Here is a 17,468-nt window from a genome sequence, read left to right on the forward strand (position 1 = left end):
ACCCAAGTGATACACTTCTGATTTGGGGCAACAAGTGCTTTTGTAATAAATGTATTCTCTTGTGAGTGAGTATAAAAGGAAACTCTACTCATAACTATTGAGAGTCTCTTGTGACAGTAATAATAGCTATGAAGACTAATAGATTTTTGGTACCCGAATGGCTTCTACTTCATAACGTTTAAATGCTATTTGAGGAGCCAGAGATTTGTTCTTTAAAGGGGAATGGGGGTTGATGGGAGATAACCCTATGTTTTCTAGTGAATCTTAACACCATACCAGTTCAAAATGTTGTTTGATCCCTTTGTCAGAGGCTGTCTTGTGATGCTGGTAGAAAAACAGGCCACATAATCACCTGCTGGGTACTAGAAAACATTTGTTCCTGAGAACTTATTTTTAAATTAAATATACTTTTAAAAAAATTGAGATAAAGCAGTTGTCAGAATTTTAAATTTTGGGTTCTCTGGGTATGTAATAGTAATTCATCATGATTTTAATTTACATTCCTCTAATTACTAAATAGATTGAACATTTTGCCATATGTTTATTGAACATTCCTGTTTACTCTTCTGTGAAGTGTCTTTTTATATGTGGTGTTCATTTATTAAATTTTGTCTTTTTAAGCTCTAGGCGTTCTTTTTTTATATTCTAAATATAATTCTGCAAGTATTTTTTCCCAATTTATGACTCGTGTTTTGACTCTCTCTGTATCTTTCGATACAAAGAATTTATTAATTATGTTGTAATTGAATATATCATATATATTGTATGTTTCCTTTATGGTTAGTGTTTACAGTGTTTTAAGAAATTCTTCCCAACTCTTGAGATGACTTTGTGTGTGTGTATACATTTTTTAAAGCAAGAGTTAAGTCCTTAATCCATTGGGAATTAATTTTTGTATATATTTTCAGGTAGGAATCTGGTTTCATTTTTCTCTAGGTGAACACCCAGTTGTCCCATCATCATTTACCACTTGAAAGCTCCTCCTTTCCCCACTGATCTGCAGTGCTGCCTCTTTCCAACAGGTTTTCACATATGGGAGGATCTGTTTCTGGGCTCCTATGACTATCTTATATTTAAGTCTTGATAAGCAGGTACAGCACATCCCTACTTGATCTTCTGGGATGCCCTGTCTTTTCTCAGATTTATTCTTCCTTAGAATTTGCTTTGAGTATTTGAATATTCTCTGTCTAGTTAGGTCTTTAATTTTTTTTTGTGTGTGTGCTACGCGGGCATCTCACTGCTGTGGCCTCTCCTGTTGTGGAGCACGGGGTCCGGACATGCAGGCTCAGCGGCCATGGCTCACGGGCCCAGCCGTTCCGCGGCATGGGGGATCTTCCTGGACCGGGGCACGAACCCGTGTCCCCTGCATCGACAGACAGACTCTCAACCACTGCGCCACCAGGGAAGTCCCCAACTGATTTTTTTGGTTTGTTTACATTTACTAATTTCTTCTCTTTCTTATCTCAGACCCCTTTAAATGCTTTCTTTTTTAAAATTATTGTTTATTTATTTATTTTTGGCTGCGTTGGGTCTTCGTTGCTGCATGCGGGCTTTCTCTAGTTGCGGCAAGAGGGGGCTACTCTTCGTTGCAGTGCACGGGCTTCTCATTGAGGTGGCTTCTCTTGTTGCGGAGCACCAGCTCTAGGTGTGCGGGCTTCAGTAGTTGTGGCTCGCAGGCTCCAGAGCTCAGGCTCAGTAGTTGTGGTGCTCGGGCTTAGTTGCTCCCTGGCATGTAGGATCTTCCCAGACCAGGGATTGAACCAGTGTCCCCTGCATTGGCAGACAGATTCTTAACCACTGCGCCACCAGGGAAGTCCCTAAATGGTTTATTTTAGTGAGTTTCTCTTCATAATATTTCAGTTTTTGTCTAAAAAGTCTTTTTCATATTTTGTTTGCATTGCTCACCCTCAGTTTTAAAAATCAGCTTTATTTAACCAGCAAGTATAAATAGCTTACAGTAAAATTCATGATTTTAAGTGTATTGTTCATTGAGTTTTGTCAGATGCACACAGTTATGTAACTACAACCACAGAGGTTATATATTGGGTTGGCCCAAAAGTTCATTCGGGTTTTTCCATAACATCTTACAGAAAAACCCAAATGAACTTTTGGGCCAACCCAATAGAACATTTCATCACCTCATAAAATTATCTCTTACCCCTTTGTAGTGCATCCCCTTCTTCTACTCCTAGTCCCTGGCCACCACTGATCTCCTTTCTGACTTGGTTTTTTTTTTTCCACAATGTCATATATATGATACCATATACTATAAAATATATTCTGTCTTCTTTCACTTAGCATATTATATTTGAGATATTCATCCATGTTATTATGTGTCTCAGTTCTTTTTTAGTGCTTAGTAGTAGTCCATTGTATAGATATACTATAGTTTGTTTATAAATTCATTAGCTGATAGGTGTTTGGATTGTTTCCAGATGACTGTTGTGAATATTACTGGCTATGAACAAGTCTTTATGTGAACATTTATTCTCATTTTTGATTTTTTTTTTGCGGTACACGGGCCTCTCACCCCTGTGGCTTCTTCCATTGCGGAGCACAGGCTCCAGACGCGCAGGCCCAGCGGCCATGGCTCACGGGCCCAGCCGCTCTGCGGCATGTGGGATCTTCCCAGGCCAGGGCACGAACCCGTGTCCCCTGCATCGGCAGGCGGACTCTCAACCACTGTGCCACCAGGGAAGCCCCTATTCTCATTTTTGAAAGGAAGTTCTTTTGGGTTGATAGTTCTTCTGAACACTTTGAAGCTGTTATTCTTCATTCTTCTGACTTTCCATATTGATTTTACAAAACTTTTTGGTTGCTTTTCTTAAGTAACCTGGCTTTTCTCTTGTCCTGCTTTTAAGAAGTTCTCTTTGTATTTGGTGTTCTGCATTATCGCTACCCTGTGTTTATATGAGGATTTCCTTTTTTTTCAACCTGGTTGAAATTCATTGAACTTTCAAAATTTGAAGATCATCTTCCAAGTTAGTAATTCTCTTCAGATCTAATCTCTTGCTTAACCATACCATGGCTCTTATGGGCACTGAATTGAATATTAGGTTATTTCTTGGTTCATGACACTTATTTCTATCCATGGACCTTTTCTCCATACATTTATTATAATGTAATGAGCCCTGGAGGTCTCAGCACAAAAGTCAGGATCTTAACAATTATATAAATCTTGCTATGTCACTTATTTCTGTACCGTCCCCTGTCTTTACTACTTGCGATAACAAGTAGTATCTGTTGGATTCTGTGTTCATTGTACCCTGGCCTGCCTCTTTTAAAATATAGTTTTATGTCATCTAATGTATATTTCTTAAAAATATGTTAGTTTTAACTGTATGAAAAGGCTATTAGTTTGCATTTAATTTGATGGTACTTTGTTTTGACTTGATATTTATTTACTAAGACTTATTCATAATAGTGTCAGTTTATTCTTTTCTATTACTGTATAATGTTTTGTTATAAAGCTTTTTCTATTACGTATAGTGCTGTTATCTTATTTTGGTGTACATGTGCAAAAGTTTCTCTTGGATATTTAAGTAGAATTTTGCCAGGTATGTGCAATTTCAATTTTGTATGACAATTGAGTTTTAATTTTCATTCTTTTTCCTTTCTAGATGCTTCATGGGGTTCTTATTCAAATCTGCCTGATAGTATTTTATGGTCCTGTTCCTTAGGCATATTTTTAATAGCCTCTTTTATCTTATTAAACATATTAAACATCTCTAATATTTTGTGTGTGATAATTCAGTAGCAGCAGTCTTTGTATGTCTCTTCCTCTCACTTGTGTGTGTGTGTGGGGGGGTATTTTATAATTTTATAATTATATACCTTTTTTTGCTTTCAGTGAGATATAATTGACGTACAGCACAGTATAAGTTTAAGATGTTAAGCATATGATTTGACTTACATGCATCATGAAATGATCATCACAATAAGTTTAGTGAACATCCATCATCTCATGTAGATACAGAATTATAGAAATAGGGGAAAATACCTTTTTTTGTGATGAGAACTCTTAGGATTTAGTCTCTTAACTTTCATATAGAACATACAGCAGTGTTCATTGTATATGTATCATGTGGTACATTATATCCCTAGTACATGTTTATCTTCTATGAGTTTGTTTCTGTGAGTTTTTTTGAAGTATAATCGACCTACAGCACTGTTAGTTCCTGTTACACAGCATAGTAATTTGATATTTCTATACCAAAATGATCACCACAATAAGTCTAGTTACGGTGTGTCACCTTACAAAGACATTACATAGTTTTTTACTATATTCCCCACACTGTACATTTCATACCGTGTGATTCATTTATTTTGCAACTGAATTTTTGTACCTCTTAATCTCCCTTACCTGTTTCTTTCTTCCCCTCTCTCCTCTGGCAACCAGCTGTTTGTTCTCTGTATCTGTAACTCTGTTTTGTTTGTTCATTTGTTTTGTTTTTTAGATTCCACATACAAATGAAATCATACAGTATTTATCTTTCTTTGTGTTACTTATTTTTCTCAGCATAATACCCTCTCGGTCCATCCATGTTGTTACAAATGGCAAGATTAATTTTATTTTCTAATGAACTCCTGTTCCTTAGAACTTAATCTGTAGGAATTCATTGAGGCCTGGATTTAAGGTGCTCTCTTCTGTAGACTGTTTACATTTGTTTTTGCCAGGCAGCTAAGGGTACTACCACCCCACTAACACTTTAAAGGAAGTTTTCAACTAAGAGGTTTTTAGACCATATATTTTTTGTTGTTTGGATAAATGTTGTACCCTTATCCATGAATCTGTTATTAGATGTTTCTTTGCAATGAAACATCTTGAAATTAGTTGTCATTTTTCATTTTTGCCAAGAGCCTTTCTCAAAAGTTCAATTCAGTCCATAGAACTTCACAAAAGAATCTTTTAAGTCCTCAGTTCTCTTGTGAATGTTAGAGTTGATGGTTTCTTGGGGGCTTACTGGGGATAGTTGTCAAAACTATCACCAGGGTATTAGGTTTAGCAATATGATATTATACTTGGTACTGCACAAAGAAGAGTATGTGAATATAACTCCCCATACTTTCATGTGTACATGCTTATCTTTCACTTAACTAACCTGTGTTGATATTAATGGGTGTGGTCAGACATACATCAAATTCTATAGCTTTTATTAATGTATTTGGGTTTTTGTTTTAATTTTAGAATTTGTAGTTACAGAACTACAGAACTTAACTATAAAGAAGAATCTATTTAGGATACTACATGTATCTTTATTTTGAAGTTCTAGAAGCTGAGGATAAGAATAAAGTTATTATTTTCATCTAAGTGTCTGTTTCCTTGAGGTTCTCTCCTATCTGCAAAACTCCTTAAGTAATTTTGAGTATGATTTTCAGCCAGTGCCAAATTGGAGTTGGTATGGTTAATGGTTTAGTATCAAGTGGCATAACATTTATTAGTGCTTTGGTTATGTCTCTGATTTAGGGAAAAACTTTCTGTGGTGCTCTTATTGTTTTCTTTCTAGATATGATACACCAACTTCTAAAAAGAAAGTACGAATTAAAGATCGCAATAAACTTTCTACAGAGGAGCGTCGAAAGTTGTTTGAGCAGGAGGTAGCTCAGCGGGAGGCTCAAAAACAACAGCAGCAGATGCAGAACCTGGGAATGACGTCTCCACTGCCCTATGACTCTCTTGGCTACAATGCCCCTCATCACCCCTTTGCTGGCTACCCACCAGGTTATCCCATGCAGGCCTATGTGGATCCCAGCAATCCTAATGCTGGAAAGGTGCTCCTCCCCACACCCAGCATGGATCCTGTGTGTTCTCCTGCTCCTTATGATCATTCTCAGCCCTTGGTGGGACATTCTACAGAACCCCTTGCTGCCCCTCCACCTGTGCCAGTGGTGCCACATGTGGCAGCCCCTGTGGAAGTTTCCAGTTCACAGTATGTGGCCCAAAGTGACGGTGTGGTACACCAAGACTCCAGTGTCACCGTCTTGCCAGTGCCAGCCCCAGGCCCAGTCCAGGGACAGAATTATGGTGTTTGGGATTCAAACCAACAGTCCGTGAGTGTACAGCAGCAGTACTCTCCTGCACAGTCTCAAGCAACCATATATTATCAAGGACAGGCTTGTCCAACTGTCTATGGTGTGACATCACCCTATTCACAGACAACTCCACCAATTGTACAGGTAACTAATTTTGGAAATTCTCTTGTCTGTTTTACTGTCTGTTTATGGGATGTTAAATCTGATGTGAGGGGGAAGTCCTGCCATTGATCACTTTTACATATTGGCTAATTTTATATATACTAATTATCTATTGTGTCACAAATTACTTAGCAGTTGAAAACAGTAAGTAATTATTATCTCATAGTTTCTGTGCATCAGGAATTCAGAAGCAATTTGGCTGGGTGGTTCTGGCTCAGAGTCATGAAATTACAGTCAAGCTATTAAGCAGGGTTGTAGTCATCTGAAGACTAGACAGGGGATGGAAGGTTTACTTTCAGGCTCACTCACATGGTTGTTAGCTGTCCTTGGTTCCTTACCAGTCTCAATAGCGCTGCTTACAACATGCCAGCTGGCTTCACCAAAAGCAAGTGATCAGCGAGAGAGAGAGAGAATAACTTAAGTATATTTGTGGTTTTTAATCAAATTTCTTTTCTTTTTTATAAACCAGTACATTAAAAAAAAAAAAAAAAGACTCTTTAAGGCATCATCTTCACCACATTTCTATGTCTCTCCCGTCATTCCTTGTCACCCCTTAAAGGTGAATTATTGTGGATGGCAGAAACTCCCAGAGATGTTTCCTGTACACATTACTTAGTATTGAAGTAACAGAAGTAATTTTTACTTCTGTTCGTATTTTTGTTATGAAGCTGTATCAAAATTTTGTCTAAAAGGCCGTGACAAAGTGTCCTGCTTTAATTCTGAAAACCTTAACTGTATTAACTGCCTTCATTTTTTATTATCTCTTTAACCACATGTTTATATATTTTATGAATTTGTAATTTTGAAGACTTGGAAGTTTTTTTAGCCTGTGTTTTTCTGTGTAACATGATTCTTAACCATTTTTCCAGATTACTCTATTTTTATGTGTGTGTATATATATATGCATACATACACATACACATTTTAACGTCTGTATAATACCACATTTTCCTGGGGTAGTTATTTAAATTGAAAGTTCTTTTTCATAATTATAAATAATACTGCACTGAACATTCTTATACTTAGTTTTTGTGTGTGTGTGTTTTTCCTTTCATGTTTGGCTTAAAATTAATGTTATAGGGCTAAATACAGCAGGTAAGAAAATGGGCATTATTGGTTATTGGCTATCAATTTTCTTAGCTTTTTATTATTGTTGTTGGTGGTGTTTGTTATGCATAATTCTGCCTCCTACAGAATTAAAGACTCTTCAGTAGAGAGCTCAGTGATCTTATAGTGGTTCTTCTAAAATAGAATTTATTTTTTCCATCCCAGTGAGCAAAAGATTTCTCTAGGGTTTAGTCGTAGCCTTAAGACTCAAGTATTACAATTTTATTTCCAGTTTTCAGTCTGTTCCTATGAAGGAGTCATTTATTGACTCCCTAATCTGCTTTTCGTGTGCTAGAGTAGTTGATAAATGGACTAAGATGGTTCAGACTATCTTTCCCTTGTTTATGAGATTAGTTGATCAGAGATGATGTTCGACTCTGGGTAATGAGAAGCATAGAGCATGTTGTTAGCGTGTGTATTTTAAGTCCTAGTCTGTCACTTAACTGTGTGTCCTGGAGACAGGCACTTAGATTCTTCAGTTTTAGTTTTCTCATTTATTAAATGAGCAGAATGCCTCAGAGTGGTTGAGGTTTGTATGAGATAATGGATATTAGTAATGATAAATTTAAAGCACCATATACCTTGAAGGTTTAATTATAGTTCTTACTTAGTTACCTTAATAATGAGAGTATTGACATTAGTGGGCTGTGAACTACAGCTGATCATGGTCATCTATCTGGTGTCTGGCTCATGTATCTGGTCTATGTTGAGGCCTGTGTTGTTCAAATCAAATATCAACCATACCAACATGAGCTAAGGTATAATAACCTAGACAATGAAGTAGTATGTGATATGGTATAATATAAATTTGTGAGTGTGTGTACATATGCAGTATCTTTGAAATTTGGAGCAGATGTGTTATCAGAAGGTGACTTTAATTTTTTGCCACAGCTGCTTATTAGACATAAAAGCTCAGTTTGAACTGAGGCCATGTGCTTTATAGTGGTCTTGTGACATTAGAGTGACCTATTCTTAAAAAGTTACACTAAATTACATCTCAAAAAATTGAGTGCTTAGACTATAAATTGTTCACATAAGTGAAGTGACTCAGATATAAAGTAATAGCTGTTTTTTTGCTTTCCCCTCTATAACATTGGACTCTCTCTTAAAATTCCCATTAGAAGTCACATTTTAAAGATATTTCTAGACTGGATTTACGTTTGAGAAATTAGCTTTTGTGTAATTTCAAGTCCCTTGTAGGTAGAGCCAATCTCCAACAGACTTTCTTCCAGCAAATGGATAAATTTCACAGGCACATGCTATTTGGATATCTCACAAATGTGTACATCTTCTGTATTATTTCAGTGGGACTGCAAACCAATTTCCCCTTTTTATTGCTGTTAATTGTTCTGGCTTTGGCGTATGATTGTCAGCTAGTTTGGGTAGGTACTACAGAACCCTGGAAAATGTTTATTTTCCCTCTACTTTTTGACAGTTTGAGTTTCAAACACTATATCTGCGAATGAATGTTGCAATTTTGGGTGTTTGGGGTTTTTGTTTAGGGGTTTTTTTGTTGTTGTTTTTCGCAGTGATATTGTTAAGATGTTTTTGGCATTTCCTTTGGGAATTATTTTCAGTATGTGTAACATTCCTTCCTGTTGATAAATTGTTATCCTTTAAATATATCTTTGCATTTTAGAAACAGATAAAATTTGTCTGGAGCCATATCTAGTAAATACAGGGAATGATCAAGCTGGGTAATGCCATTTCAGTTTAGAAGTTATCTCACAACGAACATTTGTAGCCAGACTTTTCATGCTAAAGAAACCACAGCTTTACTACACATTAATTGAATCCTTTAGAGTGTCTCCATGACAAGCCTTATACAACTGTGATCTTGTCAGATAAATTCTTCATGAACATAGTTTCACTGAGGGTCAAAGAAATTTTACCCTCCAAAATATTAGCATTTTTCTATTGTAGATTTGGGTGTTTAACCTCTTGATCACTCTGAAGATAACATGGTTCATCCTATTGACAGTTCTCAAAATTAGTATTTTGATCTAGCTTAAAAATTTTTTTTTTTCAAAATCAGGATATAAAATGTCATTCAAAATGTGTGATATAATTGTGAAGCCCTTCCTTTTCCAAAGGAGTTAAGGTGACAGTACAGGCACACCTCATTTTATTGTGCTTTGCAGATACTGCATTTTTTACACATTGAAGGTTTGTGGCAACGCTGTGTCACATTAAGTCTGTTGGCGCCATTTTTCCAACAGCATTTGCTTACTTCATGTCTGTGTGTCACAAATTGATAATTTTTGCACTATTTCAGACTTTTTCATTATTATTATATTTGTTATGGTGAGCTGTGATCAGTGATCTTTGACATTATTATTGTAATTGTTTTGGGGTGTCATGAACTGAGCTTATGTAAGCCAGCGAGCTTAATCGGTAAATGTGTTTTGTCTGCTCCGCCGACTGGCCATTTTCCGATCTCTCACCCTCTCCTTGGGCCTCCCTACTCCCTGAGACAAAATAATATTAAAATTAGGCCAATTAATAACCCTACGATGGCCTCTAAATATCAAGTGAAAGGAAGAGTCGTACATCTCTCACTTTAAATCAAAACCTAGAAATGATGACGTTTAGTGAGGAAAGCCAAGTTGAAAGCTGAGATAGGCCAAAAGCTAGGCCTCTTGTGCCAGTTAGCCAACTTGTGAATGCAAAGGAAAAGTTCTTGAAGGAAATTGATAAGAAAGCAAAATAGTCTTATCAGCCTTATTGCTGATATATATGAAGAAAGTTTTAGTGGTCTGGATAGAAGATCATACCAGCCACAACATTCCCTTAAGCCAAAGCCTAATCCAGAACCAGGTCCCTAACTCTCTTCAGTTCTGTGAAGGCTGAGATGGGGGAGGAAGCTGTAGAAGAAAAGTTTGAAGCTTAGCAGAGGTTGGTTCATGAGGTTGGAGGAAAGAAGCCATCTCTGCAACATTAAAGTGCAAGGTGAAGTAGCAAGTGCTCATGTAGAAACTGCAGCAAGTTATCCAGAAGATATAGTTGATTCCAACTCTAATTGATAACTTGGAGGGGTTGAAGACTTCAGTGCTGGAAGTAATTGCAGATGTGGTAGAAATAGCAAGTGAACTAAAATTAGAAGCAGAGCCTGAAGATGTGACTGAACTACTGTAGTCTCATGATAAAATTTGAATGGATGAGGAGTTACTTCTTATGGATGAGCAAAAAGGAAAGTAGTTTCTTGAGATGGAATCTACTCCTGGTAAAGAGGCTGTGAAGGGGCTTCCCTGGTGGCGCAGTGGTTGAGAATCCGCCTGCCGATGCAGGGGTCACGGGTTCGTGCCCTGGTCCGGGAAGATCCCACATGCCGCGGAGCAACTAAGCCCGTGAGCCATGGCCGCTAGGCTTGCGCGTCCGGAGCCTGTGCTCCGCAACGGGAGAGGCCACAGCAGTGAGAGGCCCGCATACCACAAAAAAAAAAAAAAAAAAAGAGGCTGTGAAGATTGTTGAAATGATATCAGAGGATTTAGAATATTACATATATTTAGTTGATAAAGCAGAGGCAAGTTTAAGAAGATTGACTCCAATTTTGAAAACAGTTCTACTGTGGGTAAAATGCTATCAAATAGCATCACATACTGTAGAGAAATGGTGAAAGGAAGAGTCAGTCAATGTGGCAAAAGCTTCATTGTCTTATTTTAAGAAATTGCCACAGCCACCCAGTCAGCAGCCATCAACATCGAGGCCACACCCTCTACCAGCAGATAGATCATGACTCTCTGAAGGCTCAGAGGATGGTCAGCATTTTTAAGCAGTAAAGCATTTTAAAATTAAGGTATGTACATTGTTTTTTAGACCTAATGTTACTGCACACTTAATAGAGTACAGTATAATGAAGCATAACTTTTATATGTTCTGGGAAACCAAAATATTCATGTGATTCACTTTTTATTGCAATATTCACTTTATTGCATGTTCTGAAACTGAACCCACAATATCTCTGAGGTATACCTGTAGTAGGAAATGAGGTCAAGGCCTTGGGGAGGAACAAGATGGTCAGGGCTTTGTGAGGATTTGGGCTGTTAGTCTGAATAATGTAAAAATCCACTGGAGCAGTTACAGCAGACTGGCATGATTTGATGTATTTTAAGAGAATCACTCTGGTTGCTCTGGGTGAAGAGATTGTGGGAGTCAAGGGCAGAAGTAGGGAGATCAGTTAAAAGACTGTTGAATAATCTAGGCAAAAGAATATGGCCACTTATACTGGAATAGTAGAAGGAGAGATGTAAGAAATGATCAGATTTTATTTTGTATTTATATATACGTATTCACACACATATATAAACTCATACGTACAGATCCACATACACATGTACATACATATATAAAAAATGCAGAGCCAACAGAATTTGCCAATCGATTAGATTCGGAGAGTGGGTCAGGAAGAAATTAAATTTGGGATTCGTTACAGTATCTGGTGTTTGTGGGTTGGGAAAATTCCAGTTTATCCATCTGTCCTCTTCAGCCTCCCAGAAACTGTTTCTACTCAGAATCAGGGTTACCAGCACATATGTGTTAACCTCCTACATGCACAATAACTTGCCTCTTGAGGATGCTTCCTTCTGGGCATCAGCCCTTAGAAACTTCCTTGGAAACTTAACTTTCCAGATAAATTGGTGATCATAGAATAGAGGCCAGTTAGATATGTTTTGTTTTACGGTTTATTTTATCAAAGTTAAAGTAGAACTTTAAGAATTATTTATATTTTATCTTAATGCTTTTTAATTTTGTAAGCAGTATTTGGTCATCTTTGTTGCTAATACTTCTTTGGTACTGACTTCTGATTCAGTATTGTCTGGTTATGTGTCAGTGTTGAAAAGTGTTTTGGATTTAATCAAATTCAGGCTTTGGGACAGGAGTTAGGTGAGGAGATACATTTCTACAAAATGTTTGATGTTGCACATATTTCCCATCTTGTATCCAAATACCTAGAGATGAAAATATTTCTAAGGTATACATTTTTCTCTCAGCTTCGTGATACTATTCTGACAATTCTGCTTTGACAGTTAGCATTGAATCTGGTTTATGATATGTGTAGATTAAGCTGTTTGCAATACTGAATCAAGTATTATATTCTTCCTCTTTCTGTGTGTCTTCTCAGTAATTATTCATCCAGAAATCTGCTGGGCAGCTACATTTACCTATTCAGACTCCTTGGGTCTTTACTGGTATCATTTGGAATAATTATATTTTGATTATATTTTATATTTTGAGTACTTATCAATTAATACTTCTGAATCATTTTACCTGATAGAATCTCAGTTTATAGGGTCAAAATCTGTCCTTAAATACGTATCTGTTCAGCTCCTTGATAGTCATCACTTTTTAACAAAACAAGGTTGTTTTCAGGGCTTCTTGTCACCTCTTTAAACAGTTTTTCTATCATAATTTCAGAGTAGGTTTAAGTCCTAGCTAGCCATGGTACTTATCTGTTATATAACTCCAGGTGTAGGAGATACACCCACCTCTGATGGTGGTCAGGATTGAGTGAGATAATATATGCAAAAGGGCTTTTCTGCTTGATAAAGCACTATATATATAAATCAGTGTGTCATAAGGATTTTAGATACATTGAATTACGCTGTCTTTCTTATAGAAGCCTACAAAAAGCTAGAAAACTAGTTTAAATTTTGATCACCTTCAACTTCCTCTACTGTGGATCGCTCCTTTTGACCTTTTCCAGTCAAAACAAGCTGTTAGTCATTAGGAGTTGGTAGTTAAAACACTGTCTGTAAAGAGCACTGTGTGGAGGAGCTCTTTCTCAGATATCCTAGGAGTAGCACTTCAGTTGTTATTCAAGTCTCATTGAAGCCAAACAATTGGACAGGTTTCTTGTGTACTCTACCCCACCCCCATCCCCGCCTCTGCCTCAAAAAAGTTTTCTAACTTTTTATGATAAAGTAAAATCAAAGTAAGTAAATGACTAGGGAATTATTCAAAAAAGAAAAAAAGTTTGAAGTAAAAGATTGTTTTACACATTTGTATTAAAATATTCACATTGAAAGTTAAAAAAAATTAATGGATGTATCTTTCAATAAGATTTGTCTACTTGGAAGTCAGATATTGCTTATTAAGAGCTAGAAAACTATAAATTGTGAATTTCTTCATTTTATCTTTTAGAGTTATGCCCAGCCAAGTCTTCAGTACATCCAGGGACAACAGATTTTCACAGCTCACCCACAAGGAGTGGTGGTACAGCCAGCCACAGCCGTGACTACAATAGTTGCACCAGGGCAGCCTCAGCCCTTACAGCCAGTAAGAAATATTTTGGTTGCTCAACCTCTCCTTGGCTACCTACCTTATCTTTAGAAAGATTACTTTTTGTTTGGTTTAGTTAGGGGGTTTTTACTCCTTTTTTGTTTGTTTTTTATAAAAATTTTTGTAGTAGCCAATTTCACTCAAGGGCCTGTGTACCCTCAGTGAGCACTACTCGACAGTTTTGTCAATTAAAAAAAATTCTGTGGAACTTACAGCTATGTGAATTTATATGTACTTTGCCCTTAGGATCCTTTTTATTTGTAATTTAAACTGACTGATCTTGTATTCTTATACTTTGCTATGAATTTCTGAAGTAATAGTTTTCTAGACTAGCTCCATCATTATTTATGGAGAACTAGACTATGATACTGTACTGGGGACTAGAGATATAAAATTGAATGATATAGTTCACTTTACATGTTATACAATATATATTGAAAGAAGCTTTTGGTATTCTGCAGCATATATTGAAGGATATGATGAAATCTTGATGAAATGATGTTTTTAGATGAAATGGGAAATAGGAGCTGGCACTAGAAGAAGTTGAGAAACTAAACATGACCAAATTAGCAGTTTAGAATACTGACAATTCCAGAGAAGGCTCTTGTTGTGTTCTGGTGAGTGATGGTGGCTTTCGATAAGTAGGGCAGTTGGTGGAGATGGAGTAAAAAGACTACATGTGAAACACTTAGAAATAAGACAGTGTGTATGGCAGGTATTTGAGGGCTTGCTATGAATTGGGTCCTTCTAGGCATTTTGAAAACAAACATAAGATTCCATTCCTGTGCTTAAAAGCTGACATTCCAGTAAGAGAGATGAGGATCACAATGAATAATACTAAAAGTAGTCAGAGTTTAGTGTCATGAAATATGCAGATAGAATTTGAGGAGGGGAAAAAATTATTCCCAAATTGGAGAAGGATTGGTAATCTAGTAGATATTGAATAATTTGGAATATTCTTAAGTGACATGAAAGCTTAGGGGAAAGAGATCACCTTATAGGCTAGATAGAGGACTACAGGAATGGAGAAATGGAACTTAAGTGGGGCCAACAAAAAGCAGCTCTGTGAAGTAGGGCTTGGGGGGTATGCACAAAGCAGCCATGCTCGGAGACTTAGATTTGCTTAAAAGTGGCCATGTTTTATCCGAGCCTGGGATCTCAGGTTCCTCTTTAACTGCTCAAGCAAAGGTAAAGTTGGAAATTTTTTTATTAACTGGCTTACATAGAATGAACAATTCAGGGTATATATCCTTACCGTGATTATATTATCAGTTTACTAGAGCTGCTTTAACAAAATACCACAGAGTATGTAGCTTAACTAACAGAAGTTTATTTTCTCATAGTCTTGGAGCCTGCAGGTCTAAAATCAAGGTGTCAGCAGGTTTGCTGTCTCCTGAGGCTGCTCCTGTTTTGCAGATGGCTGCTTTCTCACTGTGCCCTCACCTGGTCTTTTCTCTGCGCACATTCCCTGATGCCTCTTCCACTTCTTATAAGGACTGTTGCGTTAGGGCTGCAGTCTCATGACCTCATTTAACCTTAATTACCTATTTAAAGATGCTGTCTTCAAATACAATCACATTGGGGTTTAGGGCTTCCTATGAATTTGGGGGAAGCACAGTTCAGTTTATAACAGTGATTACGAAGTTTTTATGTTTTTCAAAATGTGGCATTAAATTTTTAAAAGCTATTTATTTAGAAAAATTGTTTTCAATTAAACTAAAAAACAAAAAGCTGTTCACCCATTTCTATATTTTGAAAATATAAATATGAGGTTTCAAACATACAAAAAATATATAATGGATAAATGTTAATATTCTATCATATTTGCTTCTATCTAAAGCCCATTCAGCTAATTGGTATCTTGGAGTTGGTTATATGCCATTTAGCATTGGTTTTTTTAAGGTTGAAAAATACTGTTCTAGATAATGAGCTGCTGAATATTTTAAAATATGGTGTATTGGATGGTGAACTCGGAGCCTGCTGTGAATTTTCTGATAGATCCCTAAAGCTCTTCATATACACTGTCTCTGATCATTTCCCATATTGTACCTTTACTTTTTATCTTTTTTTAAAAGAAGAGGTAGATGTATGTTTTTCATACTGCTTAAGTAGACTATTTTTGTCCTTCTCAGCCAGATTAAAAGAAATGTCACTGATCAAGAACTTGTGTGTCTTTTTAGCCTGAAATGGTTGTGACAAATAATCTCCTGGAGTTACCACCCCCATCTCCTCCCAAACCAAAAACTATTGTCTTACCTCCCAACTGGAAGACAGCCCGAGACCCAGAAGGGAAGATTTACTACTACCATGTGATCACAAGGTAAGAAAAGCTGTCTGAGCATCCCTAAATCAGCTTTCAGTTGGTCAAAGAAGCTGCCACTGTAAGGGGAGTTTTACTGTTATAGACTTGTTATTAGCTGTTAACTGTGCCTGAAGGCTGCTGGTTTTCCAGAATCCCATCATAAATGTTATGACATACATTAGACTTTGGTCCTTTTTAGGTATGTTCTGGTGTTTTTAATCTGCAAGACTCTTGGAGAAAACTAAGGAATTTATTTAATTTAATTTATGTATTTGGTTGCACCAGGTCTTAGTAGCAGCAGGCGGGCTCCTTAGTTGAGGCATGTGAACTCTTAGTTGCAGCATGTGGGATCTGGTTCCCTAACCAGGGATTGAACTGGGGCCCCCTGCGTTGGGAGCGTGGAGTCCCAACCACTGTGCCACCAGGGAAGTCCCAAACTAAGGAATTTTTTTAGAAAATGGTAATGACTTCATCTAACATTGTAGATAATCAGGGGTCATGGGCAAACCTTTTCTGTAAAAGGCCAGATAATAAATATTTTAGGCTTTGCTTGCCAAACATTCTTTGTCACAACTGTTCAGTTCTTCTATTGTTGTGGAAGCAGCCATAGACAATACATAAATGAATGGGTATGTCTCTGTTCCAATAAAACTTTATTTGGTTCGTGAGCCATAGTTTGATGACTCCTGCAATTTATATAAAAAACCTGATTTATCTTTTTCTTAGAATTAAAAAAATATATTTTAGGCAGATAGCTTTATGTGAATATATGTGTTTTCTGTGTATGTATGTATTCATTGGTGTATAATGTGAGTTATTGGGGTGCATGTTTTGTCATCTGCTTTGTTTACCAATCTATTTATAGAACTTTGTATCAATTAATGAAAAACTACATTATTTTTAATACTTGCTTATTTGTTGCAGGGCTCAGCAAACTATTCCATGGGCTACTTGTTTTGGTAAATAAAGCTTTTTTGGAACACAGCCACACCCATTTATTTAGGAATTGTTGATGGCTACTTTCATACTTCAATGACAGTAGACTAGTTGTGACAGTGATCATTTGGTCCACAAGGTCAAGGGTTTTTTTTGTTTGTTTGTTTGTTTGGTTTTTTTTTTGCTGTACGCGGGCCTCTCACTGTTGTGGCCTCTCCCGTTGTGGAGCACAGGCTCAGCGGCCATGGCTCACGGGCCCAGCTGCTCCTCGGCATGTGGGATCTTCCCGGACCAGGGCACGAACCCGTGTCCCCTGCACTGGCAGGTGGACTCTCAACCACTGCGCCACCAGGGAAGCCCCAGGTCAAGGGTATTTATTCTCTGTTCCTTTATAGAAGAAGTTTGCCTAACCCCTGCTCTTCTGTATGGCTATACCAAATTTTGTCTAACCCACCCTGATCGATGGATTTTCACTATTTTATATATAACTCTAAACCTGGACATCCTTACAGACACTAATACTAATCTTATTGCCTTCTTCAGGCAGATTCTTAGAGGCAAAATATTTGATCAAAAGAGATACACATTTTAAGTTGATAAGTATTGTCAGCTTACCATTAAAAAAACATCGTACCAATTTAGACTCCTA

The 17,468-nt window shown here is 37.0% G+C and overlaps 1 protein-coding gene across 4 annotated transcripts in view; it reads left to right on the forward strand.

The window, feature by feature from the left end:
* Positions 1-17,468, forward strand: part of SETD2 (SET domain containing 2, histone lysine methyltransferase) — a 117,760-nt gene that overhangs the window by 89,264 nt on the left and 11,028 nt on the right. For all 4 annotated transcript variants that reach the window (XR_010842590.1, XM_059078154.2, XM_067044448.1 and 1 more), the window contains 3 exons: positions 5,508-6,177; positions 13,444-13,578; positions 15,762-15,901. Coding sequence is in view for 3 of the 4 variants with exons in the window: in XM_059078154.2 (XP_058934137.1) it covers positions 5,508-6,177; positions 13,444-13,578; positions 15,762-15,901 (945 nt within the window). In the remaining variant the exon portion in view is untranslated. The remainder of the gene's footprint in view (positions 1-5,507; positions 6,178-13,443; positions 13,579-15,761; positions 15,902-17,468) is intronic.

Source organism: Kogia breviceps, chromosome 10, assembly GCF_026419965.1.
Source record: "Kogia breviceps isolate mKogBre1 chromosome 10, mKogBre1 haplotype 1, whole genome shotgun sequence".
Taxonomy (NCBI): Eukaryota; Metazoa; Chordata; class Mammalia; order Artiodactyla; family Physeteridae; genus Kogia; species Kogia breviceps.